Source organism: Prinia subflava, chromosome Z, assembly GCF_021018805.1.
Source record: "Prinia subflava isolate CZ2003 ecotype Zambia chromosome Z, Cam_Psub_1.2, whole genome shotgun sequence".
Lineage (NCBI taxonomy): Eukaryota > Metazoa > Chordata > Aves > Passeriformes > Cisticolidae > Prinia > Prinia subflava.
The window spans coordinates 91,267,338-91,295,016 of NC_086283.1; the positions used below are offsets into that span (position 1 = coordinate 91,267,338).

Sequence of the window (27,679 nt, forward strand, 5' to 3'; positions counted from 1 at the left end):
AACCCCACAAACTAAAGTAAAAGAAACGAATAAGAAACGTGTTTATTTAATTTAAAATGAAGCAAGGAAAGAGTTTTCTTCATACAGCAACACTGTAGGAAATGTTAAATGTGAACAGGTAGAAATCCATGGCCTATTCCTGCACAATTTTATTTGCAGCCAGTTTATCCACATGTAATTTTCTGTACCATATTCTTCTTTAAATATACATTGTCACAAAGCCTGCACATCATTTTACCCTTCTGAAAGTATTTTAAAATATATTTCAGAATTTCCAACAAAAATAAGATTATTGAACTTGAAACTTCATTTAATTTATTGCCTATAATTTTCCTTCTTTATCAAGTCATGTCAGACGCATGAGCTGACAGTTTGACAGATGTTCTTCATTTGATGGTACTGTAAGCAGTTACACAAAAGGATAACATTTGATTTTTTTGACAACAAAAATCAGCAGGAGTCCTGACTTAGAGTCTTAGAGTATGCCTGATGTGTATCTGTTGTTGTATATAATTTTATTTTTCAGCACAAGTAAAAAACTAGTGAAAAATCCCCCAGAATTTTCAATTTGACTTCTCATCATTTTATTTTTCAATATCCGAAGCAATGATTTCTAGAGTCATAAAACAACCACAGTGAATTTGTGTTCAGCAAGAACTCTAATGTACTCATGTTTATATAGTCTGCTTCTGATTTTGTCTTGATGTACATGTATTTCTCATAGCCAGATACTGTTCTTTGAATGAGCTTAGCATGAGACACTGAATAATTACTATTAACTCCTACTCTAAGCAAAATTACTTTGATAGCTTCTATAAATGCCCATCCTAATTCTGCTTTAATGTTACTTCAGCAGCTCTTCATAATCAACTATTCTGGGAAAATGCAGCAGTATAAAAGATTATTCATAATTATACAGCAATATTTAGAGATGTGTGAAACCCAGTATATTTTAGATATCCCCAAAGAAAGGCCTTAAACATAAGCACTTATTTGTTTTAAAAATATAATACTTCTACCCAAAGTTTACCACTCTGGTAAGAGCAAAAACCATATGCCAAAGATGTTTTCAGATGTGATTACATTTTTAGGCAACAAATTGTTTCCTTAACTTCTTCTGCCTTGTTTTAATTAGTAGTAATGCTGATTAAACTATTTAATGTGTGAAAATGGTAGCTTCAAATTAGCTATTCCCTACATAGCATATGACATGGATGTTTGACCTTCTCTTGTTTTGTCTTTTTCCCTGAACAAAATATGTAACTGTCTTCTTAGCTCTAATTAGGCATAAATTATAAAATGAATGTGTTGTACCTTTCCCATGATCACATCCTTCTTGCAAGTTAGTAGCCCTTAGAAGTCATGGCCAAAGAAGTTAGACAAATAAAAAGGTTAGAGATTACGATGACCACGCTGATCTGCAATTTTCTCTCTCATTGCAAAGGGAAAGATGAATACCAAGATCTAAAAAAGGGCTAAGTATCATTTGTAACAGGAACTTAGTTTCTTATTCATCTGTAAAACTGGGTTAACGATGGCAACCAATTAATAAAATGCTTCTGCCCACAAGACCTGGCTAATATAAAAACCCAATTAATCCCTCTTCTGCCTTAACGGACCATACCATAGAAAACTGAGTGTTTCCATTTTTCTGAAACTAAGAACTTTCCCAGCTCACTAATTCCTCAAGACCTTATCCATTCTCATGATGGTGGATTGAGTTTTTTTCAGGTCCTACAGGCCAATTTAAATGCAAGGTCTGTTGCATTCACATCAGGACTATTGAAGTGTTGTTCGGAAGAGCTCCCCTGAAAACATGGAGTTCAACCTGCTGCTCAAGGCAAGCCTTTTGCCAGGGCTAAATCAGATCAGTCGTGGGGCTGTTAAAGTCAGCCTTGGAAACCCACAAAAATTGAGGCACGACTACATCCCCCAGGTCCAGTGAAGGAAGAAGAACATTTAATAGAAAAATATCCACCAGCAGACCAGCACCTGATAGTCCAGTGCTAGGACAGCCTTACTGAGAACAAAAGCTCCTCTTATCTCCTCATTCTGAAGATGGATGGGAAGCAAGGTGGTGTTTCAATACAAACATATTTATTCCTTCTTGGTCCTTATTAGAGCAGCTCACACTTTGCCTGATTTATATCCTGCTACAGCACTGTATTTTGACTCTTAGATAGTTTACTTGTATCGGAATATAACTTTGGAATGAATTATCTGTGGCCTGACTTTGATGGAGGAAGAGAGGCTCTAGATATTTTACAGGTGTTTCCAACATTTTTTGCATGGCAAACCCTAAAAGATGAGCTGATATTGTATTTTAAAAATAAAACCCCATCACTTTACAGTATGACCAATAAGACCTATTATTTCATTGGGGTGTTTTTTAAGTCAAATGTGATAACCATGAAATAACTGGTATATTGTTACAATCTTAGCAGAAATTGGATCCTCAAAGCACATTCATGTCAGAAAAACCTGAAAATCCCATGTGGTTTTGTGGCTGAAACACCGAATTGGGCAGACATAGATTTTATTCCCAGCTTTCTACTTGCACACCATAAGCAAATTATTTCATATGTTCCTCATCTGCAAAACAGAGCAAATGGCAGTAACCTACTTTATAAAGTGCTTTGATATCTATTGATAAAAAAACTAATTGAAAGATTTGCTGATTCTAAAAAAAAAAGTCTTATCTCTAGAAATTGCTCAAGGGGGCTTCACGCCTTCATACAAAGAGATTATTCTGATTTAAATATGTTACTGAAGAAACTGATTCAGTTAAATCATTGCAGCTTCTGTGGTACAAACAAGCCTAAAGAAAAAGCCCAAAGCAATAAGTACAGGGGAAAGGGAATGTATTTGTAGGTCAAGCAGTGCAGGGCAAAATTTTCTGAAGCAGGCACTTCAGTCTCAATCAGTTCTCATTAGCTTTCACCTCTTCCTGTTTTAGCTTCCACTCCCACTGTACAGATGAATATAGCAAACAACAGCAAACAAGGTCCAGCCTTTTAACCTGAAGGTTAACCACACATTATTGTGTGCTGCAATATAAACCGTATTTGAAACTTTTAGCAGATTTTGCAGGCATGGAAGACAATTAAAAAGAACCGAGGAACAACCTGTGCTAGACATGAACTTCCTAGTGCATTTTAAAGTAAAGATGATTCATTTTGGCAGCAGTTCAAAACCTGGCAGTGGGTGGAGGGGGAGACTTAGCCTGAAGGATAGATGGTGTTGTCACTGTCATCCTTCCTCATAGTTTTGTCTGGAACAGCTTAAGAGCCTTTTCAGCAAAGCATGCTGAATCAACTTATTCTTGGCCAGCTCAGTTTGCTTTCTGCTGAGCCCAGTGCAGGCAAAGAGGAGGGTGTGACCCTTGCAGCCTCTTTATTCTGCAGATTTCCTAGCCCCTTGTCACAGCTTCTGCTACCCAGAACTAGGTACATTGAACAGTATTCATGGCCCAAGGTGTCTTGTGATAATGTGTTCTTTAAGTGCAGATGAGCTGTGTTATTCACTATAATGCCACCACAACCCCCAAGTCTGACTTATATTACCAAAAAAATTTTAGAGCTTAAAAGTATTCATGTGTTGGTTTTTGGTTTTTTGGGGTTTTTTTGCTTTAACTAGAAGATAGAATAGGTACCATGAAATGTAATGACCTGGATGAATTAGTTCAATCCAGATTACTTTCTGTTACTGTGTAGGGTAAGTACATGTGTTTGCACCAAAGAATTAAACATTCTGCTTTAGATGAGTTGATAAGCATTCCTGGAAGAGCATTTTGATGCTTGAATCTAAGAGAAACCATATCTTAATTCCAGTCAATGACATTTAGACTAAGAAACACTGAACACAAGATCTCTCTCTTCAAAACATTACTTGCTAGGGCAAAGAGAAAGGCTAAGATATGTTATGGAAGCCCTTTTATCATTTCACTAGGAAATAGGCCTATGACTAGTGTCCAGAGCAAATATATCTCATTTGATATAATTTCCAGCTTAGGCCATGATATTTCTGAGTGATGGTAAGTCGTAAGCCCTTGTCTGTGCATTTGGAGTTGTTGTTATACAAATAGAACATAGATATTCAGAGAATTACACTGTTAAAAGTGTAGAGCAACCTAAACAGTTCACCTAACACCTAACACCTAATGAATACTGTGTTTAAGGAGATCTTCATATCACTGTTGACATACCACACACCTTTCAAAGACAATGACACGCAGAATTTTGATTTATTGGAAGTACCTTTCATTTTGTGAGAGGTTCTTTTGAAACTGAATTTCTCATAGGGACAACATCCAGAATCATTAAAGATGGGCTTTGGGAAAGACAGGACACAGAGGTTGTGTTCACTGGGCCTAGGGACCAGGAGTGCAGGGAGCAGGAATGGCATCAGAAGGGGAGAAAAATCCTTCCCCCATCCCTGGAGTTTACCCATCAGGACCATGGCTGGTGCTCTGCAAAATCTTAGCTGAGATTGCAAAGGAGTAGACAGTTCCTCTCTAATTCTTGAACCTCTGTATATCCTCTTCTAGACCAGTGAATGCCAAAATACTCACAAAATGGTATGGTAAGCTTAGGCTTACTAGCAACATTTTCATTCATACTTTCCCATCTTCTACAACAAGACTAGAATGCGAGACATCAGTGGAATTCAGACCTCTGACCTTCTGAATATTCACAATGAACATGCTTTGAAAGCATCATAGACTTCAATCTCAGGACAGCTTTTGTTGTCTTTGGTGTGGTACAATTACTAAAATAAGATGGTTGGAATGCCTTTCCGTGTACCAAAACAAACACCTTCCCATGGTTCTGTAACATGCATTTGCACCAAATATACTATGGCTGTGGTTTTGAACAAATTGTTTGACATGTTTATAAAGCTAATCTAAGTTTCAGACAAGAATAATTATTACTCCAAAAAGTAACAGTTTATCTCATGCTTTGTTGAGAGCAGGGGGGAATAGAAACATTTTCTCTTTATAGCTATGACTTTGGCTTTCTTTCATTTCATCAAAATGCATTGGAATTTAATTTCTCTACTTTTAATACTTTAAAAAAGAGGGAAGGATGGAGAAGTCAGGTGTTTATGATACATACCTGTTTAACATGCTGTCATTAGTGATAGTTTTAGAAAGAAAAATAAGAACAAAAGACATTACTACGAAATAAAGGTTACATACAAAGAATTTTGTATTTATTGACTGAATAACATATATGTCCACATGAGTTAGAGAAACAGTCCTGTTTTATTTTAGATTTTAAAAAGATGGTTTATACCATTTCATACTAGGGGAAATTCTCTGCCTTTAAAAAAAAAGGATTTTTTTAACTTTCTGCAGGCTTTTCCAATTCTCCATATTCTTCTTTCACAACTTTCTCCAGTGACACTTTTCAGGTGCTCTTCAGCTTTCTTCAAACTCTGGATTACTTAATATAGTGAAAAGGTGAGCTGTGTTGTTCTTTGATACCTAGACACTAATGGAGTAGTGTATACGCTACCCCAAACCCTTCAAAATCTCAAAGAGAAGCTTCTGGTGGACATGTGTATTGTCCCACAGAACTATATATCATATCAGACTACTGTGTTGAAACTGAAGATTCCCAAAACACAAATCTGAGTCTTAAGAATCTGGGGGCATTTTTAGAAATTTGGAAAAGAAAGGGACTCTAGTTGGGGAAAAAAATGTATATATGTAGCTATGTACTGGCTAAAGATGCAGCAAATGGCAATCTCTACTAAAATTTAGTTGGCAGGATAAGAGAATACAGGACTGACCTGAACTAGAAGGGTGCTTCAATATATGAAGAGAAAGGTACCTTTTCTTAAGGTTTAATGAGTTTAAACCTATAGATTAACAGACATGGAAAGCTAGGCTTTCCTCATATTTAAATTAAAATGTTGCTGAAATAATGTGCAAGTGCTTCTATGGAACTATATCCAAATAAATCTGAATTCTGTGTGGAAAAGAAGGAACATATATTGTCACAATTCATAATAAACATGGGAAGTCTGAATATACAAAGGAATTTGAGAAAAACTCAGCAAGTTCTGGGTTTAGGAACTTAAAAATAAGAGGAAGTATTATTTTCTTTATTTAGTATCATGAGCCTACATTTTATTTTTACATTTGGTATCTCTCCAAACTTCATATACACACGAGTATATTTCACTAGAGGCTTAAAGAAGTTACTAGAAAGTGGCTGCAGTAGGTTCTGGAAGGTGTGTTACCACCCTGTGAAGTATCATTTGTTCTGGTTAAAAAAGAACAAACAAATAGTTATAATCTTAAGACTTCCATGACTAATATGTAAATGTGTTAATACACATCCTTATCTTGGATAGAAATTACAGGGGAGACTGTTCTCCTCAGGATAAAGCAGACAGTTCATGCAGCTTGTAATCAAGATGTTAGAGACCACCTAAGGAAATCAGTATAATGAAATTTGTATTCACAATATAATGTGAATATTTGTAAACAAAACCACCTTCCAAATGTTGTGTCTAGAGGAATGAAACTAAATGCAGCACCTCAGTACTGGTCCTTTGTTAATGAAGTTCAAGAGAAAATTTGTGATATTTTTTAACTGATCTGACTTGCATTGTTAGTGTCATGCACAGAAAACTTGATTAAGGCACCGTCCTTGAAAAGCAGTTACACAACCAACTGGAAGTGGTTTGCACGGATAATGCCTTCAACTGTAAGTCGTCAGCTGTGCTCTGGAGACTTGCAAACCTTTATTTAAAACCAGAGAAGTTTTGGCTTAAACCACAAAGAACAAGGAAGATAGGCAATCAGTCAAAATAAATTGTGTATGCTACCTTGGCAAGCATTAATGTCCCCTCCCAAATCTACACAACATATTCTGTCAAGGTCATTCTTTGCTTCTCAAAGCCTTTCATAGTGCAAACATGTAGAGCATTTGAAGTCAGCTCATCAGCTCAGCTTTGTACCCTGATAATATTTTTAGGTTACATCAATGAGATTAAATGATCAAAATGAAAATTGCAAAATCACAAAATCAAATCCATCAAAGAAACAGCATATTTATGTAATACATATATTTATAGTATTTGCATGTATTTATATTACATGGAAAATAATAATTTTTTTGACATTTTCAAATGTCAAAAACCACCAACTAATACAATAGCAATTTTTTGTGATTTCAGTACCTAACAAAAGGATGGTAAACATGCAGAAAAGAAAGGATTTTTTCTATTCATGATTTAGGATTAGTATCCATACATCATAAAAATTACAAATTAATTTGGTGTAGCAAAGGAAGCCATGATGCAGAACAGCTAGAGCTCTATAAATGACAAACCTCAGGAACCGCAATCAAATTCAACAGGTATGCTTATATTGTGTAAGAGATAGAATATTTTTTTAAATTATCTTATTAGTAAAGTAGAACTCAAGAAAGGTCAAAAATTTGTTTTGCAAAAATATTTTTTATTTCTTTATATTTCTTTTGCAGACAGCTTTTCATGAATTACAAAGACAAGATAATTGATTTTAACACTAAATACTAGAACTGAAAAGTTACTTTCCTCAGAACACTCCAGTGCAATTTTCTTTTTCCAGAAATCATATGGGAAACCCTTTTATGACTCCTGGACTCTTACTTATGTATGCACAGGAAATGTGCATACACTGTGTTCAAAACACTTTGTCATTAGATAGGCAAACACCTACTACTGATGTCCAGATCACATGGTTTTTAAAGATGTTTAGTTTAGATGATAGCTTTGGACACTATGATTAAATGGCTTTGGAAACACTGTTCTCCTGTGGACTATGACTGACACACATGCAATAAAGTAGTGTGGTGCCAACTATAATGCTGGAGGGAATAAGAGAGATTTAAAAGCCTAAGAAAAAAGCCATGCAGCCTTTTCTAAAGAGGTGGAGATGATAAAGATTTGATTGTTTGGACATAAAGGATCCCAGAACTATTTTTAAGAACTGTGGATTCCCTGCCATTGTTACAGCTAATAGCTGTTTGATTCACTTCTACCATGGTGTCAGAAAATTGGCAGGCTTGGCATAAAGGGGTCACATGATGAGCTAGGTATGGATGTTGCTGCTGAGTTTTATTTCCTCCAACAGCTGTGAGGGCCTTGGCAGGTCTACCTGCTGGATTTAGGAGGAACAGCACTGCCATCACTGCTAGCCATCATGAATGGAGGCTTACAGACATTATGACTGGAGGGCCAGAGGGGGATGAATAGAAATGAAAAGGAGGGAGAGAATGTGTCAGGCTGGATGCCATTACTGTACCCAGAAATGATTATTCAGATATGCACTGGCTCTGTAGAAAGCAAGCAGGGTACTCTGTGTAGAGTGTTCATGCCAGTTCCTTGTCCATCTGGCAATTATTCAGGGAGGCAGTTATCCAGAGGTCTCTGTCAAATTGTGTCACTCTTGTCTGCTCTTCTTTTACAGGATGCTCAAAAGGATTGTGTGGTATGTGCTGGATATATCAATCACAAAAGACTTTTTTTTACAGCCCACAGCCATGCTGAGATATACCAACAAGGCTTTTAATGTTTGCTGGTGGTTGAATGTTTATGTTGTTTTCAAGTTACTGTCCTCTAGTAACTGCAGCTGGCACTGTGTGATTCTGCTGCTGGCAGAGCAAGGGTGATGAGCAGCAGACAGAGGAAAAGAATAACTGCAGGGTCCTCTTCAGTGGGAGTGAGGGAGTGGTCCCTCTTCCATCCTGTTGAGACAAAAATAAAAGTGAAAATCTTACATCTGTTTCTCTGTAATTTGGAAATCCATAGCTTCCAGTGGAAAAAAGGTGCCACAATTTATTAAAAACTGTGCTTCTATATGTGTCTTTGATTCACAGAATGGAAGGAATAACAAACACCTAGGCTGAAAGAGATATAACGGTGGTAGCAGCAGGGTGAAGGAAAACTGAGCTATCACTGTTTTTCTGAGTCTGAAATGGTAGAGTTGCTTTCCTCCAGAGAGAGAATAGATAGTGGTGCTTGCAATAGATGGAACTGCTCATACAGGTGAAAACTATGCTGTCAATTTACTAGTCTGGAAGAGTATAAGAAAAAGAGCTGATGGCTACAATAATCTTTGTAAATCTTCATAAGAGATGTATGAGAAGAGGTTTAACAAGTTTTGCTCAGTTCAACATTTGAGCAAGAGCTCATCTTGAAACTCAATAATATTACATGTCTCAGCCTTGTGTCATGCCTTAGGTAGGTAAATATATTTGTTACACAGTTACAGTAACGAAAAATTGAACCATGAAAGGATCATGACTTATTCAAGGCCAGGAAAATCCTCTGTAGAGCAACCAAGAAGAATATCAAAGTTAGACATCAAGCTATCAATATTCTAAAGACTGAGGTCAAAAATTGGAACTGATTTCAGTAATTAATGCAAGACATACAAACTAGTGATAAACACATCAAGGCAGCAGATATTCTGTACAAGGACTACACTTTAGCTTGCTGATCGCTCTGCTGCCTGTTTGTCTTTCATATTTAAATTGCAAACTCTTTGGAAAGATATCACCTTTTTGCTTTGGTCATATGGCGTCTAGACCAAAATGTTCACTAGTTCATGAGTAGATGCTACAGCAAAAAAATTGTTAAGTGTAAGGAATGTGACTAGAAAATGCAGGAGTGTTATAAGTAGCATCAGAATCATTAGTTCTTAAAAAGAATCAAGAAACTCTTATTACATGCTTTGGCAGAACAAGAAGGTTTAAGTACAGCTCTTTCCTTACGGTATGTGCCTGATACCTAGGTCAAAACACCACCCTCAGTTTCATGGATCCATAAAACATGTTGGACTAAAATGTCAGTGGAAAGAAATCTTTAAACATGTTTTCCATTGAAATAATGAAGAAAAGCATAAGTAAAACATTAAGAGAAGAAATCCGTAGTTAACAGTAGACTAGACATTCTCAGTGTGTGAGCAAAACCCCTACGATTTCCTGTAAGAGATTCCAAGATTCCAGTTTTACCTGACATTCTGTCTCCTGAGACATGGTATAGGATCCTGCTTTCCTGGATGAAATTTCTTTTGAAAGGTACACCTGTTTATGCTATAAAGTAAGAATGGTGCATCAGCAGGATGGCAAAGCATTTCTAGAGAAAACAGATTCTCAGCTGGACACAGGAAACAAGTATGAAAATGTCCTCAGATTGGTCCTCATTTGTTTGCTTGACTTTTCCATTACACGGAAGAGTAAACAGGAAAGGATTTTGGCTTAGGAGCAGGTTTGTTTTCCCTCTCTCACAACGGAAAGAATGAATAGAAGATCAAGGTGGGGATAAGTCTTTCTACACAGACTAACTAAGGCTGGGAGAATCCAGTTGTTATATAGTATCAAAGCACTTTTTACATGTTTAGTCAAGACCAGAAACTATGGACTGTGTTATCTCTCATATTTATTCTGTTTGTGCATGATGATGCCTAGGTTATGTATTCAGGGGCACAGCAGATTCCTATCTCTAGCATGTTGAAAATTGTTGATTATTCATTACACTGTTACAAGTTTTGTGCAACAAGGAAACTACTTGGCTTGCAAAATCTTAGCGTGTTCCCAAACAGAAGTTTCTTTGTGTACAACAGTAGATGTTCCAAATATTGCACGATGCTAATTTGAGGCCAAAGGCCTCTGTTTCATAACAAACCCTGGGTGCCGTTACTTGTGACTGAAAACTGCTAAAAGTCTCATGCTACCTTCTAGAGCTGAGTTTTAAATAGAGACATAATCTGTGCAAGAGGTAACTGAGTATCTTTCAGAACTCTTCAGTAAGTTTTGTACTTTTTTTTCAATCTGGTCAACTCGCTTGCTAAAGTGCAAAAAAAATTTATGACTGAATGAGAAAACACAGATGTCAATCAGTATGTTCAATTTCTGATTTCAAAGTGGTAGAGACTTCATATTGTGCATAAATCTGTGTTGCATGCCAGCAATGCCCTAGGTAGTATTCTGGAGTGAGGAATGGAAGGTGGGTTTTATTAGGAAGCCACTGTGCTTCCTTCTCTGGTCAAGGCACAGTGGAGAAACACACATTTAAAAAAATAAGGTGGTTGTAAGTCTTATAGGCAGAACGTAATTTATTTGAATTGAAAATCAGCCAGTAAGCAAGGCATAAACAATTATAAGGCATGCCATGCATTTTTTAATGACAGAATAGTAAGGGTTTTCCACTTTGCATCGAATCCAAAAGTAACTCAAAACTTTGGCAGTGCTGGTCTTGCTTAAAAGGCGAAGTAATGCCTTAACAGGAGTGGTGACAGCACCTGTCTCCTTTTAGTTATTTCTTACAATGGTGCCTCCCACTGTCCCTGTATTTTATGGTTTGCCCTGTTCTTAGCTGCTTTCCAGAAAATATTTCACCTCAGCATACACGCACATTCCTCATTACCCTACTGCCACTCTGACATTTTCCTTGAATTTCCTGTTTCCTTCTCCCTTGCTGGAGTCTTGCTCCCCAGGAGAGCTATCCCCTAGAACAGTCATACACATTGTATGCACCCTTACCTCCTAGATTTTAGATTTTATTGAAGATATGCTTTTTCTTCTCTGTATTCTACTCCAACCAGTTGTTATTCAAAGGGTTATTCCTCTTCCATGTGATGAGTACTTTTAAAATACCTAAAGTCATCTTCTTGTTCTGTTTAGATGTCTTTAAAAGCATAGGGTTTTGTGAGGTTATTTTCTTTCCTTTTTCTGTAAATGTGATTTTATGTCATAGAGGAATATTTGAAAAGATAGAATAGTGCACTGATTCGCATCCAATTTCATGCTGTGTCTACAAAGTGGATACTTTGTTATCTTATTCTCACTTTGTCAGCGTGTCTAGGAGTCTTCCAGAAAACTGTCTCTAATTTACAACAGAGGCTTTAAGCAAGTGTGAAATGCTACCTTTATGAAACTCAGAATTAATTTACATCTCTGAATTGTACATTACAAGAGAATATTAGATGATCTGCTTATCCCAGAGAAACCATACTTGCAAGATGGCACTGAATGCAACTTTCTCACAGAGTCCTTCACTGAAAAACCTGCACAAGGATGGTTGCAGGGTGGTATCTTCACAGACCACCTGAATAATTCATTCAGTGTGATCTCAAGGCCTTACCTACTGATATTATTCTGCAAGTATATGGAGTACAAACAGTATCCTCAGGCTTTTGTCTACAGGAAAAAACTTCCTGTCTGCTCATCACGTCCTTCCCTACATTTAGGGAATACCCTACATTTAGGTCAGCCTCTGATCATATATGTAAGCTAAGAAAGAATCTGCTTCTGTTAGAAGGTAATTCTCACTCAGCTAGTGCTTCAGATCAAATCACTGATCCCAGCAAACTGACCATACTAATAATCATTGTTGAGACGCTTGGTTAATGTTACACTTGGATACCTAACAAATTCTGAGAAGAAAGCTTGAAATACTCAGCTTAAGTGCTTTGAACTGTGTGACTTCTACTGTATCTAAAAATCACACCATCCTGAAAACAGCCTTATATGCATAGTAATATTTAGTTTTCCTTTTCGCGTCTCAGATCAAAAAGCACAACCACCCCAATATGGTCGAGTGAAAATCCCGACAAGTAGAAAATTGACTTGAACCTCCCCAAGGTTCTGGTCATGTGATGCCTCCTGCCTTTCTCCTCCCTGGCAGTCTCTCAGGAAACAGCGGCAGCGGTAGGTGTGCGTGGCAGGGTACACTCCCACCTACATGTGCATTCCTGGGCACACATGGGACGGGAGCGCTGCGGCGTTAACGCTGCTCCGTCCCTCACAGACATGGAGAAGCACCTGAGCACGGCGCCAGCGGCGCCGGCCAACTGAGGGCAGCCCTGAGGGGGACGCGCGGAGGCTGCGAGCGAGGATGTGCGTTTAATTTCCTACTAACTCCAGAGAGGGACGACCAGGTGAGCTGGGGCGCGCTGAGAGGCGATTCCTCGGCTGCACGCAGCGAGGCACCGTGGACGCTCCGCTCCTCCCGGGCCCTCGCCGGCTGCCAGGGAAATGCTGAGAGGACGGGCTCAGGTTACGGGGGTGCGAGGTGGGAGCGCCCCGAGATCCGGGAAGGGCTTCTCCGCGCCTCGCACGGGGGGAGCCCAGCCCGGCCATACCTCGCCCGGGGCCACCGGAGCCTCGGCCGCTCTCCCGCACATGGGGAGGGCCGCGTGGGGGCGGGGCCGCGCTCCCCGCTTGGCGCCTCCGCCGGCTCCCGGGCTCGGCTCGGCCGCACGGACGTACCCCGTGCCGCTCCGGCTCCGGCCACAGCGCCGCGGAGCAGCAGCGGCGGCGGCGGCGGCAGCAGGCGCGGCTCCCGCCCGGCTCCCTCCGCGCCCCGACACCTGCGCGGGGGCGGGCGGGGCGCGGCCCCGCGGCACCTACGGGCGCGGCCCCGCCCCCGGCGCGCACCGCCGCCAATCCGCGCCCGCCGTCCGCCCCCGCCCTACGCCGTTTGCGCAGGCGGCGCCGTTTGCGCAGCGCGCCGTCCGCCGGCGGCCCCCGGTGCTCGGGAGCCCGATGTGACCCGACAGAGAAAATGGCGGCGGCGGCGGGGGATCGCGCCTCGTCATCGGGATTATCCTCGGGCGGCGGCGCGGAGGCAGCCGCCGCCGCCGCCTGCGGGAGCCTGAAGGGCGGCGCGGTGGCGGGGAGCGTCGCCGGGAGCGGCGGGGGGCTCTTGCGTGAGGCGGGTGGCGGCGGCGGCTGCCGGGAGCAGCGCTCTGACTGGAGACGGAAGCAGCTGCGCAAAGTGCGGAGCGTGGAGCTGGACCGGCTGCCGGAGGCGCCCCTCTTCCTCGCCGCCGCCCCGGCCGCCTCCTCCTCTTCCTCCTCCTCCTCGCCGGAGCCCCCCGAGACGCTGCTGCTCCACTATCTGCCCGGGCCGCCGCGCTCTAGTCCCGCCAGCCCGGCTGCCTCCCCCAGCTGCTGCGCCGAGCTCCTGGAGCCGCTGCCGGCGGGGAGCCCGGCGGGGACGGACCCCACCGCCGAGCGGAGGATGGAGCCGTCCCCCGCCGCGAGGTGAGAGGCGCGGGCGGCCGGAGGGGCGGGCGGGGGTCGGTCCCGGCGGGCGCTGCGTGACAGCGGCGGCGTCGGGGCTGTTCCCGCGGACGGGGCTCGGGGCGGGCTCCGGCGCCCCGTTTCCCCCTGGCCGCGGGCCGGCAGCGGATGCGGGGGCGGCGGGAGCCGCAGCGCTGGGGCGCGGCGGGCAGAGCTCGCCCGCTGCCCACCTTCCCCCGGGGCACCTGGTACGGGACTGAGGGAGGGGCACGGCCGGGCCGGGCTGTCAGCGCTGCGGGACTGCGCGGGAGCCGAGCCGCGGGAGCCGAGCCGCGGGGGGCGGCCCGTCTCGCTGCGGGGTACGTTTGTGTTTGACTTCTGCCGGAGTCCCGAAAGGCTTTGAAGTGTGAGCTCGGGGCGGTGGCGCGGCCGCGGCCGGATGTGTCAGCAGCCATTGGGGCTCGGGGCGAGCGAGCGCGGTGCTGCCCGCCGGGCTGGGGCCGGGCTGCGGGCGGCGGCTGAGCGCCTGCCGTGGGTGCTCCCCAGGCGCTGCCCGCGCTGCCCGAGCACTTTGCTGCAAAACTGAGTGATCGACTTGATTTTGGTTTTATTTTCCCCTTTCCCCCCGCCCCACCAAGACTTTTCCGAAGTCAGATTCTAATTCGTAGCTTAGCGATAATGCAGAACTGATTTCTACTAGTAACAAGAGGGAAGACTTTGAAGCATAAATAGCCTCTCTGTTTTCTAGGGGAAAGTAATTTTGTCGTGGCTTAGTCTCGGTGATAAATTTCAGTGGTTATATTCAGTGCCCTGGTGTTTGCAGCCCATGTTTGCCTTCTGTATGTATTAACTGATAAGTCCGCTTTCTTGTGAACTGCCAGTATTTTGCCTGTTTAGCATGTGTACAAGTATTCAGGATGAACGCGAACTTATGCCCATGGTGAAGCAGTTTAAGTAGTTCAGAACACAATTCAACTTCAACATGTACTCGCTGGGTCTCACTGGTCTGGTGTGTGTGTGTGTAGGCACTGCAGTATGACCATGTAATTTTGGTGTGAAGGTGCAATTTCACCTGGATCTCTTGTGAGATTTTACCTGATGTGGACTTTGTAGTTTGAGAACTTACTGTTAACATCCAGGGAGCTATTTTAGTGATGCCTTAGTTTGGCTAGTCATTTAAACCTCATAAAAATATAGTTTCTGTTTGGACTTGTGACTTGTGTGTGCTTTTCAGTTCGGTCTTATGTCAGTCAAACCTCAGGAATATTTTTTAGAGGTTGAATTACCTTGGGAGTACTGTAATAAGAACTGTTTTCTTGACCAATGTCCTGTTTATGTGTATTCTCAGGAATTCAGATGGATTTTAGCCTGTGCCTAGGGCAGCGTAAAAATGCTTGTTATGGTGTGGTTGTGCAGATAAGAAATGGCTCTGTACTTACAGAAGGATTAGCAGGAAATTGTAAATTCCTGCTAATTCCTTTTGGGGAAGGGGAGTGATGTACAAATGTTAGTGAGTGCCTTGTCTTTTTATAAACTCTTAGCACCATCTTTGTTTTTATAAAGTTATGAAATTACAATGTACTGTATATCCGAATATAGTTACATCAAGTTTCATGGCTTTCAAGGGAAAAAAAGAATCCGTATCGGAATATATTCGAAGCGGTCGAGTTTCGTGGTGGTGGCAGTGGGAGTCAGGCTTGCTGCTGGAGGTGCAGCAAGGCCGGTGTATGTCGCATCGGTGCTGAAGCGCCGCATCCATCCTTGGTGGTTGGTCCCACAGCAGCAATGACAAAGCAGCTGTGGAATTTTTTTCCTTTTCACAAGGACAGCTTTGCCGTACCTGCATTCGGGCAAATCAGTGCATTGAGTGATATGCAAGTGAAAATATGTGTAGGTGCTTTGTGCTATTTGACTAGGAATGTTACCAAATCTTGGGATATACTTAATGCTTTTCAGTATTTCAGTGAGTCTATTTTGAGTTTATTTTAAGTTCAGTTGCAAATACATGACAACTTTAACAATGATTGTCCTTCAGAAATACCCTATAAATGCTGATGTAGGGTATCTCAGTAGTTCTGTGTGCTGTGTTACCAATAAACAGATATTAGACCAAATAGCACTTTACCAAGCTGTTTAAAAAAATTTAGAACATCCATCTGTCTGTATTTTAATATTGACTTGTTTTAGCTGGAGGAGAGAGGCTAATTTATATTTGAGTTACAGTATTGCACATTAAATTTGCCTGGGCAGCTGTTGCCCAGATATTTATTAAGAGGCAATCTGAAAGGCATAATTTAAATAATGTTTTATGGGAATGCTTTGAATACAGTTAGTTGTACTCTCCTGTAAGGATCTACTATTAGTTTGAAGATACTGTGCTTGCTCCTAAGTCCCCCTATCAGTCTCTTTGGTATTACAGTTACTTCCTTTTAAAAAGATTCTCTGTTTCTGTTTATGCTGGAAGACCTTCCTGAGCCTCAAAACGAAGCTGAGAAGGGAAACTGACTGCTGTTGAATTATAGATGCAAATGTTATCTTTTTTCCTTTAAGTTCTCAAGCATTCTGCTTGTCAGGCAGTGAGTATTTTCACTAAAAGCAGTGAAGGGTGTAGGCTATCTTATATCACTGTAAGAGAAGAAGGGACCTATTTTTCTAGGAATTGCATCTTCAACGTGGTAAAGTACTTCAGATCTCTTATCCCATATATATTGTTTACTATGAGTATATTGTTTTTGTTCATAACAAGATCCAAACAGTGAATTCAGTGATAACTGTAGTGTGATTTCTTGTAGCATGAGGGAAATCCATGGAGGTAAAGTGCACCTCCTTCTCTGTGAGCTTAACTATATGCTTTTAAAATATCCAGACCTTAAAGTGATGTTTGTGTCTGAAATTGGTGTAGGTATCTTGTTACTTCCCCAAGTACCTCATCAATTTATGTTGCTGTAATCATGTTTTTATAAAAATGGAAGGTAATAAATGGTGCAGTCCATCTTTTCTGTGTGCAGTAACCCATACTTTGTGACTTCCCTGAAAATTAAGTGCTTGAAAAGGCATGTGCTCGATATATCGTTCAGCTGCAAGGCAACCCTTGGAGATGTTTATACTGTATTTTTCTGCAGTTGCTATTTGACACATGCTAGAGACACCAAAGTCACTCTGTAAAACTGAAGTTTTGTCTATATGTACGAGTGTACTAGTAAAAGCTCATCAGTTTCAGCTGTGTTTATAGTTTGTAGCACCTTTGATGACTTTCAAAGGAGAACATGAGTGCTTTTAACAGAGCACTGGGAGTTGGAGTGGGAACAAAGAGAGAGCACCTTCAGTGACCGCACAGCATGGCCAAGGATTTTTCTGTCACTGAAATGCTAACCTTCTCTGTTCCTGTCAGAACGTAGCTAAGGTCAAAAAATACAGCTTATTATTGATCTTGGCTATTCCCAGCTAAGGTAAAATATAATTTTGTATTTTATCCAACTCTCAAATTCTCGATGTTTATAACCATCTGTGTAAATAAGCCACTAATTTTTCTGCTTCCAGTTTGAGCAGATACTGCAGTGAGAGAAGATTGCCTTTCTGCCTCTTCTGTGTTCTGTGGCTTGGGAGTACTTTTGGAAGAGGGTCACCCCCTACAATGTCTGATTTTTATCACTCTTAGTTATTGCAAGTGGTAGAGTTCTGCTTAAATGGTCTGATGTGGTATGGCAGTTTCTTTGTTCCTGTGCAAAGTAAATAGATTGTAACTAACTGATCTGGAGCTTTCTGTCTCATTGGATTTAGTGATACTAAAGGTTCAGTCTCTACTGTCACTCAGTGGAGTCTAGGTACTGCTCGGTGCAATACCTGTGTGTAGACATGTGCAGTCATACCTTACCCAAAGGTTGAACAAGTACAGTATAAGATTTGAAGATCAATTTTTCCTTCTGTATGATGAATTTGAACTTCACAAGACCTTGTAGTGTACTAACACTCTCAAAAGTAATGGTGAAGCTGTGCAGAGATTTATGTTGCTGCAGGGGAGCATGAGGCAGGAGTAGAAAAAAGCATCTGTGGGTGGAATGAATGTGGGAATGCTTCTGTTGGCTTTCACTGGCTTCCAGTAATGGTGAAACTTGGCTTAAGCTTGTTTAAAATACAAATTACATGTTGCCATGTGGCTGTTTTTTAAACAAACTTGTAAAGCTTGTTTTCAGCAGAAGTGCTGATAAGACGACCGATCTGGTTTGAGTTCTGAGTTTCTAAGGCTAATCTGAGTGTTCTCAGAGGATTCTCTGCAGAGACCCGAGGGTCATCTTAATTTACTTTTTATCTGCTGTGTGCTCACTTAAAGCTCTAGAATTACAGTTCATTCTTTCGCTTAAGGCAGAGTGGACAGAAAGCCTTTTAAAGGGCTTCATTACTTGTCTCTGTGTGACTAGAGAACGTGGTTAAGTGGAGAGTTGCTTTCTGTTGCTACCCTCCCTTTTTATCTTTACCCGGAGGCTGAGTGTATTGCCCGCAGGGTTGCTTCCACTTTCCAGTCTCACAACACGACACAAGTAGAACTGGGAATTCTGGTTGGCGCTGAAGTGTTTTGACTATTTTTTTCCTGTACGTTTGGAGTTTTGAGGGGGTTTTGGTGTGGTTTGGTTTAGGGGGGTGGGGAGCGGTTTGCGGGATTTGGGGTTTTTTTTGGTCAGTTTTGTGGCATGGAGGTTTTGGGTTTTGGCTTTTGTTGAGTTTTGAGGGTTTGTCTGCTTTGTTTTGTACGAGTTATTTGTTGATGTGCTTTTAGAAGATCAGTTTTGTTGGATCTTGGCTGTAAAATGTCCTGAAAACACAGCAGCTCTGTTTACTTGCTACTTAAGAGCAATTTGAAATGGAAATGCTTTACCTTCTGTATGGAAATTGATGAAATAGTTTCATATCATCTCAGTAGAACGTGATAGAGGTATCACTCCCTCTTTTTTTGGGCTTATTAATATCTGGTTGTTTTGATAGTGTTCAGCATTATCATGTGTTGATTTAAGATTTTAAAATGTTTGCAAAAAGTATGTTTTTTTCTTTAAACTTAAAATGTAGTGGAGTATTCCTATTTGTGAGATTGAACTGTAATTCAAGTCAGTTTACCTTTGTTTCACACAGTCTCCATATATTTTATTTGTGTCCCTGAAGTGTAAACTATTCAAATCATTGATGGAAATATAGCATAATACTGTCTGTTCCTATTTCTCTTGTCCTAGTATTCTAATTGGTAGTTAAATGACTGTTAATGTGATTATTATAACTTCAGTCCTTTCGTAGTATTTCCCATCAATTGATTTCACCCTGCTCTTGGTACTGCAGCTCCTTGTAACTTACCCAGGGTCACTGTGGAAGGTGGAAATAGGGTGCTTGGAAGTGAGTTTCATCTGCTTGACCTCACTGACATCTGACCACATCTGACATCTTGCTTCCTGAGTTCTTCCCCACCCACTTCCTGAACCTCCAGTCATCTCACTTTTGAGCAAACTGAAATGAGTTCTTACTCAGCTGTCAGCAGTGACAATCAGATACTTTTGGGAGCTGATAGTTCACCCTCAAAGGTGTATATATATGTGTTTCATTTCAGTAGTTATTTCTCTGAAATACTGTCTTACACCTTGATGATTTTTGCAGTCCTGTATAACCGTTTTGTTTCTATCTCCAGGACTATTCCTTTCAGATGCTGAAAGAGCTTGATTGCTGACCTAACCCTAATTGGTCATAACAAATTGAGAAACAGTTTGGGGCTTTTTTAATTCAAATGGTTTGTGTTACCTCCCATTCTACTGCAAGTAAAATGTCTTCACAATATTATTTTAGTAAGTCTTAGTATTCTTTAAAAGTGAGGCTTCAAAGCTCAATGGATGATGTTTTGCCTTCAGATAATATGTAAGTGCTCTGCATTTGGAGATGTATACAAAAATGTAAATATCTGTCAAAGGTGTGGTGAAACTTGCAGTGACATCCCGTTTGCAGTTCAGGTACAGTTTCTTGAACTTGTCAGATTAAGACAGTTTAGCAGGGTAGTGTTTGTTTACCGCCATGGCTAAGACAAAATTCTAATTGCTTTGAATTATGATGATACTTTTAATTTCTGGTTGCTGAGTATATAGTTTGAAAAATCTTGTGTAGTCAGTGACAGTTTCTCCATTTATCAATATTTTATTCTTTTTTTTTTTCCTTTCTTTCATGGTTTTAGACAATGGAGTTGCAAGGTCTGATATTAATAGTCTTTTCAATCCTTTTTCTGTGGTTGCATGTTTTTACTTTAGCATTAGATCTCTAATTAGTGTATTAAATCTTTCCATAAATAAAGATCTGAAGTGTTTGTTATTTCCCTAAAAGAAATGCCTCTATAGAAGTCTAGGCTGCAATTACAGATTTCTTTGCTTATTGTAAGGAATTATTGTAGTTTTGATCAACATGGAAGCTTGCTGAGACAGTGTTAATGTTCTCATAAATTATATTCTTATATGTTAATATATTCTTAAAAACTTGGAAAATATCTTCCATGTTAAGGATCTGTATTGCATACTAATTTTGTTAGATTATTCATATTAAAAAAACATGGGGGGTGGCTTCTGTAGTTGGGTAAAGTTCTTTCCCAGTTCATACTTGAAATGGAAGTGTGAAGTTAGGTTTTTAATTGTGTGGAGCTGGAGGGAGTTATTTTTAAAAATGCACTAATATGCATAAGTTTATTTTTAAAAAGATAATTCAGTAATGCCTCCATATAGATCCAGAAAAAGGCTTCTTGTGTAAAGATAGAATCAACATTGATTTTTTGTTGTTGTTTTGAACTGTAAATTCTGCATTGATTTGTAATGAACAGATTATTACAGTAGGTCTCCTGATCTCTGCAGGCAAATTGAATGCTCCAGCTTGTAGAAAGTGCGAGTGCTTTGGGGTTTCTATTAGGTTTTCCATGGTGTGGAAACTATTTCTATAATGCCCAGTGAACGCAGCCAAGCTCTTCACTATCTGCCTGGCAGGGGTGGGTCCTGGTTTCTGGCAGGGTCACAGTAACCAGCATAATTTGCTTTCTCTTTGAACCTCCAAGGTAGGGCTAGGACTGGTGGCCTCGTGCTTTCTGCTCCACACAGCCCTGTTTAAACACTTCCTCAAATGTCTTCCTAAAGTTAACTAAAAGCTAGAGTTTGTTCCCTGGAAAAGAATTTAATCAGAGTTGCAACTGCATGTTTCTTACCCTTCCCAGAGGCTCTTGGTAGTAAGAGCAGGGGTGCATGGAAAAGAGATTGTAAAGACATGCAGGTTGTTCTTGATTGGCTCTAAGCCAGTAGCACAAGAAGGGGAAGAAGCTCCCACTCCACATCCCCTCCAGCCTTGTGGACAAGAAAACATGAAAGGAGACACCTTAAGCCATGCTCTGGCAGAGAGCAGTGCAGGTGGCCTTCAAGGCTGTCATTTTAGAAATGCCTTTTGCCAAACCAATACAGGAGAGTTTGATCTGCTTGGTTTCTCTCACTGTGAAGATTAACATGCAAACTGAGTGCCTTTTTTTGTAGTAAGAGGGCACATAATAAAATAATAAATATTTTGGATTAAACTAAGATGTATTCCATCTTTTCAAAGTTGTAAGGATGTGTTCAGCATTTTAAACCAACGTGCACTGATACACTCAGCAAGCTGAGTGAGGAAAGGTATGGATTGGCAAAGTGTTTGACTTGGGAGATTCATGCCTAGTCGTTGTATTTGGCTTACGCTGCACGCCAGCCATCCTCTGTTCAGTGTGGTTACTGTTACCTCTCATTCGCTGGTAGCAAAGCATTCAATTCTGAAAAATAATGCTTTTACTTGTACAGATACTTCAAAGCCCAGTGGGCCCACGTTGACTCTCTTAAGACTGGAAAATATAGGGAAAAGGCTTAGAAAGTACCAGAGTAGTAATATAAAAAATGTGAAGTGTTCACTGTACATGAGATACTCATTATTTGAGGCAAAAAGAATTTCTCAGTCTGATGGGATGTCTTATTCCACAAAAGGAGAAAAGTCAGGATTTGCAGATTCTTAGACTCTCCTGCAAATCCTGTCTCTTTTCTACAGTAGAAGCTGGACTTCCCTTTCTGAAGAAAAAAAAAAAAGTTGGAAAGGTTTGATCTGAACATTGCCCATTGACATGTCCATGAAAAGGTCTTGATGACATCTCATTCAAATGTTTACTGTCTGTTCCAAATAAAACAGTGACAGTAACTTTCCCTGGCTGTTGCTCTTTGGGATACAGTTTACTAATAAGGTCACAAACCTTGGTGAAAACCGGCATTTCTCAGAAAAATAGTGTGTTTAACCAAGCCTTAATTCATGATTTACTATCATGAATAATGAAACTGCTTATTGTTCAACTTTCTAAACTCATTTGAAGTACAGTTATACTTGATCTTGAATTTGTTATTTATATTGAAAATTTGGAAATATAGATTAGCCCTTTATGAAAGGGTAAGTGTCCGTAGGGTAAGCAGAACGGCATTACTCTATTGTCAGATTTGTCTTCTAAGCATATGGTTAAGTTCCAGCATGTTCAGGTACAGTGGTAAACCTTCTTGTCTTGGTAAATGTGCTGAAGTATTTAATTCTGCCTGGTGTCTCAGCAGTAAATTAGTATGCTCTACTGTTTGCTTGTTCTGACCTGCTCTGAGTTGCATGTTTGTGGCAGCGTTTTACAGTTCTGCTGCTGCTAGTGAGGATGCCCAGCAAAGCCAAGTGGAGAAGAAGAATTGCTTTGACATTTTGAAATCAGCTACATATGAATTGCATTCCTTTATTTTAAAATTGACTGCAAATGAGAATATAGGTCCAGTGCCAGGGCAAGCCACTTGTAGACCCTGGGAATCAAGACTGCAGGGGAGAGCACAGCCAGAACTTTCAGATTTTTGGCTTCCTTTCAGCCTACTGGGTGGACTGTTGAGGAACTAGCAAGGGGAACTAGTAGGAAATCTGCTAGTTTCTATCATGTAGACAGAGTTCCATAGGAGCCTCATCAAAATAGGTCTTTCACTTTTTCTTATGTGACAAATAATTTTTGAAAGTATTTCTTCCCAGGAGGCAGCTTAGCTGTATGCATTAGAATTTCAACTGTATTTAACATATTTGCATGTGCATAAGTAGTTGAGACCTAAATAGTACTAGCTATTAGACAAAAAACTCAGGTTTTAAACTTGTGAGTGAGCCCCTAGTAAAAACCTTAAATAGCGATGGAACCTTATATGCTTTATTGGTATTCTTTGTGAGCTAGTGTTCATGTGTATCTATCATATTTGTAATGCTGGTATCTTAGCCTGAAATAAAGGAACACATTTTTCACTAAGCACGTGACTAACCAGTGTAGGCTTTGTTCAAATCATAAATTGATTCCACTTCAAAGGAAAATCAGCACCTGTATTTACCACTATGCCCACCTTGGAGTTATGTGTGACTCTTTCAGAGTTCTGAGTGACCTTTCTCTGCTCATCAGCTCTGTGTATCAGCTGGCAGCAGGATGAAGCTACCATACCTGTTGTACTCACAGCAGCTATGTAAGTTCCCTGCACCTTGTGGCGCTCGGCTACATAAAACTTCTTCCAGTACTTGTAAAGATAGCCAGCTGGACTGCTTCTGGCACCACGTACCTCTGTAGAACTTTGGGAGGAAAAAGAAGGGTGCGACATCTGGTAATGGAGTATGTGCTACAAACTGCAAGACCTCCTGGCTGTAACAGAATCTCCGCATGGAAATGTGTGTTTCAATTAGCACACTCAGGTTGCTTTTGCCTAGGCTATGCTTATAGTGTTTTGGTGCATGCTGATTTATTAAATATCTAAAACTCATGGGTTTGTCGTGATTAAAACCTGGATTCAAAGGACATAATGGTGAAAGTGATCAAAAGACTGTAACTGTTTCATTAATATACCTAAGACCTTTAGCTATAACTAGCTGTACTTACAGAGCTGTAAGATTTTGAAAAAATACTCAGTTTCATCCAGCTTTTTGTGAATAATTCAGGTCTGTTCCATTAATGTTTATGAGGTGAAAGACTACTGAACAAATTTACCTTTTCTGATTAACATTGGTTCAAAAGCTACAATAAATTTCTCTGATCATCGAGCCAAAAGTGCTGAAGCTCTGATTTGCAGAACTAGTCAGTAGGCAAACTCGATTGAGCAAAGGTAAAACCAGATGGACGGCTCATTTATCCTATAGCAGTATTTTCAGAGATCTGACATGTCATCTGTGCAAAAGAGCTCAACTGGTTATACTACTTAGGACCAGGTGTGTTGTCTCTCCCCTCTGTGGGGAGAACACAGGTGGTGTTATGGGAACTGCTGTCTTAGGAAGGACAGGCTCTTTTTTTCATTAAGTATTGTCAGTTAATCTCTGGTTGAGAAGTCACCATTGCCTCCAGATCTCAAAATATTTGTGCATCAGGCATGATTACAAAAAATTTCTCATTTAATGGAGGTACAGAATAGGCATATGGATTTTGTGATGTTAACATTTTTTAAAACAATGTTTTTTGCTTGAAACCACAAATAATTATGCAAAGTTTTCAGTGTAGTTATTATCGGGCAAGGTTTTGGCATTTTTCTTAACTGTCAGTCTGTCCAATATTTTCTCATGTTTCTTCATGATCACTTTGGGGGCTGGGGTGTGGAAAAGCACTCTAGAACTTGCTCCTTTCCCCCCCATTAAGTTCATTTTAGAGAAGCAACATTTCACTTTATCTCCTGAAGGCCCGATGTATGCTTCATTACATTTCTGAATCTCATTGTGAAAAAACCTGCATTTTGATACTTAAAAGGAAATAGGAAATGAGACAATATGGGTCTAGCACTGTTAACTCCCTTTCCATGTTCAAATAAATGGCATGTTTTTATAACTGGGAGGGGATGAAACTGGCTCTCACAAGGGAAATGGTTAGTTCTTACCATGGCGACTTTTGATAAGGATTTGTTGGGCTACTGTATACTTACTTGCACTTGCTAAAATAATCTATAATTGCAGGATTTAAAATTCTTAACCCTTTCTGTGTAACTGCATTAGTTCTTCGGTAGTTGTGAGTGGGCAGCCAAGGAGAAAGAATTGAGAATCTGCTATTCCATATTCATACAGCAGCTTGTTTCTAATTTTGTGTGGGTGCATGACTGGCTGGCTAATGCTTAACCCAGACATAGTAAGCAAGTATGGGAAGTGTGTCTTCTGAAAGGGGTGACCTTCCCTGTGAGAGTATTCAGAGTGATACAGTTTGTGTTACATATCTGAATGTTCCAGAGGCTGACTGTGCAAATGGCTTTTGGTTTTCCAGGTCAGGATTATGTGACAGTCTGTTCTTCACTGGTCCTGGGCTGCGATTAGCCTTGCTCCAAAATTTCAAAGGCATGTTTGCTTTCTGATGTCTGCATGGACTTGGGGCTCTGTCACTCTTTGCTTGTCCCAGGTTGCCTGACATTTTAATGTAGCAATTAATTCAGTGGGTGACATGAGTCTTCAGCTTCTAGTTCACAGTCAGGTCACTCCAGTGCCTAGTAAAAGATTAACTTATTGAGAAAAGTATTTCCATAAACAGTCCATTAGTAAGTCACAAGGTCATGACTCGTTTCACATGCAGACTTTCCCCCAGCTGTAGTTACACCAGTGTGTCCTGGAAACTACTTTTTATTTCTGGACTTGTATGTGTTACTGTGGTTTCATAATGATTTGAAAAGCACTTGCACACCTCCGTAAAGATGTGAGACTGCTTTCCCAGTTGCTGTCCCATATGTGAGATGCTGCTGCTGTCATAGAAGTTCTCCTGGTAAGAGGTAAAATTAGTGTGAACAACTTAAGTAATCACAAATGTTTGCCTAATATTTTTTTAATTACAATTTAGTAAGTTATCTGTGTGTTACAGAAAATGCTATTTCATTCTCTTTTTCTTAGGCATTTGTCTTGTAAAGGTCTTCCAAATAGTATTCTTTTGGCTACAAAATGAGCAAATTGCAGATGTGTTTCAGTGATGGTGGTTAAACTTTTAAAATGTCTAATCATGTGTTAATTTTACGCGAGTCCTTTTGTAATCTCTGAATATGCCATTAATGCCGTTTTAGAGTGGAGCACCTTCTAGGGTTGCAAGAGGTATGGACATCTTTTCCCCACTTCCTTTTCCTTTGAAGTAAAACTTACATGGTGTAGAAAAGTCAATAAAATGAAATTGGATTATGACATTGTAATAATCAGACAGATTCTGGGATAGAATTATTACTATGTCAAGTTGTTTCAAGTGAGGTTGGAAGTCCTTTTAGAGAAGTCATAGCACAGTGGGGTAATCACAAGTGTAACTGTTAGCTCATACAGCTGCCCCAATGCTCAGACTTCTTGATAATCACCTGTTTAATTTGTTGCTGCTTTACCATTTCATATGCTGAATCAGTGCTGATGAGTTTCTTGGTAGCACCTCAGGGAATTCAGATGCAGTTGTTACTGATTTCCTTTGAGTGAAAGATACTTCCTCTATAACAAGTGGCATAATTTACCCTTTCTTTAGTTGGTTCAGTAAAATCTTGGGCTTTTATTTCCCACATTTTTATGATTTACATTACTATCACTTCAAATCCTGGTTTGTGTTATGTTTAAATGTATTGCTTAAAAAAAACAACACTGTGGCTTAGGCTATACTGATTTTTTTGTATGGATTCTGGTATTAAATTCTCCAATAGCTTATGGAAGTATGGACAGCACAAAACTGACTGAGATTTCACTTATGACTGTGCAAAAAACATCCATGAAACTTTATTAAGGCAGATGGGACAGTCTCATCTTTCCAAATAAGAATTCGTGTTAGCTCTTCATTTTCCTTTCACTTAATTTTGAGTAAAGGCAGTTATGGCTGCTGGCAAATACGTGAAGTCACTTTAAAATCTGTAGATTGGTCCAATGAGTCTAATGCAAAGAGTGGGGATTTTGCTTCAGAAGGAATTAAGCAATAAAGCACAAATATAAATACTCTCTTGAACTGTTTAATTTAGGTTTTTACTTCCTGAAAATACTTTAACATAATTTTGTATATAGAGAATTACAGAAAGCAGTTGTGGATGAATTTGGCTTCATCAAATCAAAAAAGGATTAAATGAGCTGAGCCTCACCTGTGCATTAAGTACTTGCTGGTACTTGTAAAAGGCTCAGAAACCATAGCTTCAAACTAGCAAATTCTTCTTGGCTGTTTTGTTTTGGTTTGTTTTTTTTTTAGTATCAAATTGGGTCCTCATTCATTGTAGTATCATTCTTACTGTGAACTTTTCTTCCAAAGTAACTGTCATATGCCTTATTCAGTGATTTTTTTTTTTTTTTTAAATTTTTTTTTATACTTGAGTTTTAAAACTCATTCTTATCTTATACTGTTCCTTTCCAGGTTGATACACTTCTGTCTGAATGTTGATACAGAAAAGAAACCTCACTTTAGTTTCTCAATTATTTTTTTAAAAAATCAGTTTTTAATATTTTTAATTACATTTTTAATAGTTCTGAATTTCTCATGTTGGTATTTGATTTATGTGTTCTCTGGAAAGGAATGCCTCTTCTGTTCTTTTTTCTTTACTCTGCCATCCTTAACTAGAATTGCTTATGCTGAAAGTGGAGGTTGGTATTGAATACGGCTGAAATACAGATTTAGTTACTTAAATGTG

General features: G+C 40.1%; 1 protein-coding gene across 3 annotated transcripts in view; it reads left to right on the top strand.

Moving 5' to 3' along the window:
* The first annotated feature begins 12,796 nt into the window (after positions 1-12,796).
* The window catches only part of MAP3K1 (mitogen-activated protein kinase kinase kinase 1), a 59,825-nt gene continuing 44,942 nt past the window's right edge, over positions 12,797-27,679 (top strand). The window contains exon 1 of one of the 3 annotated variants that reach the window (XM_063421760.1): positions 12,797-12,937. Coding sequence is in view for 2 of the 3 variants with exons in the window: in XM_063421756.1 (XP_063277826.1) it covers positions 13,564-14,045 (482 nt within the window). In the remaining variant the exon portion in view is untranslated. Of the gene's footprint in view, positions 12,938-13,495; positions 14,046-14,177; positions 14,384-27,679 lie in introns of those variants that run through there. The other 2 variants (XM_063421756.1, XM_063421757.1) reach the window with 2 other exon arrangements.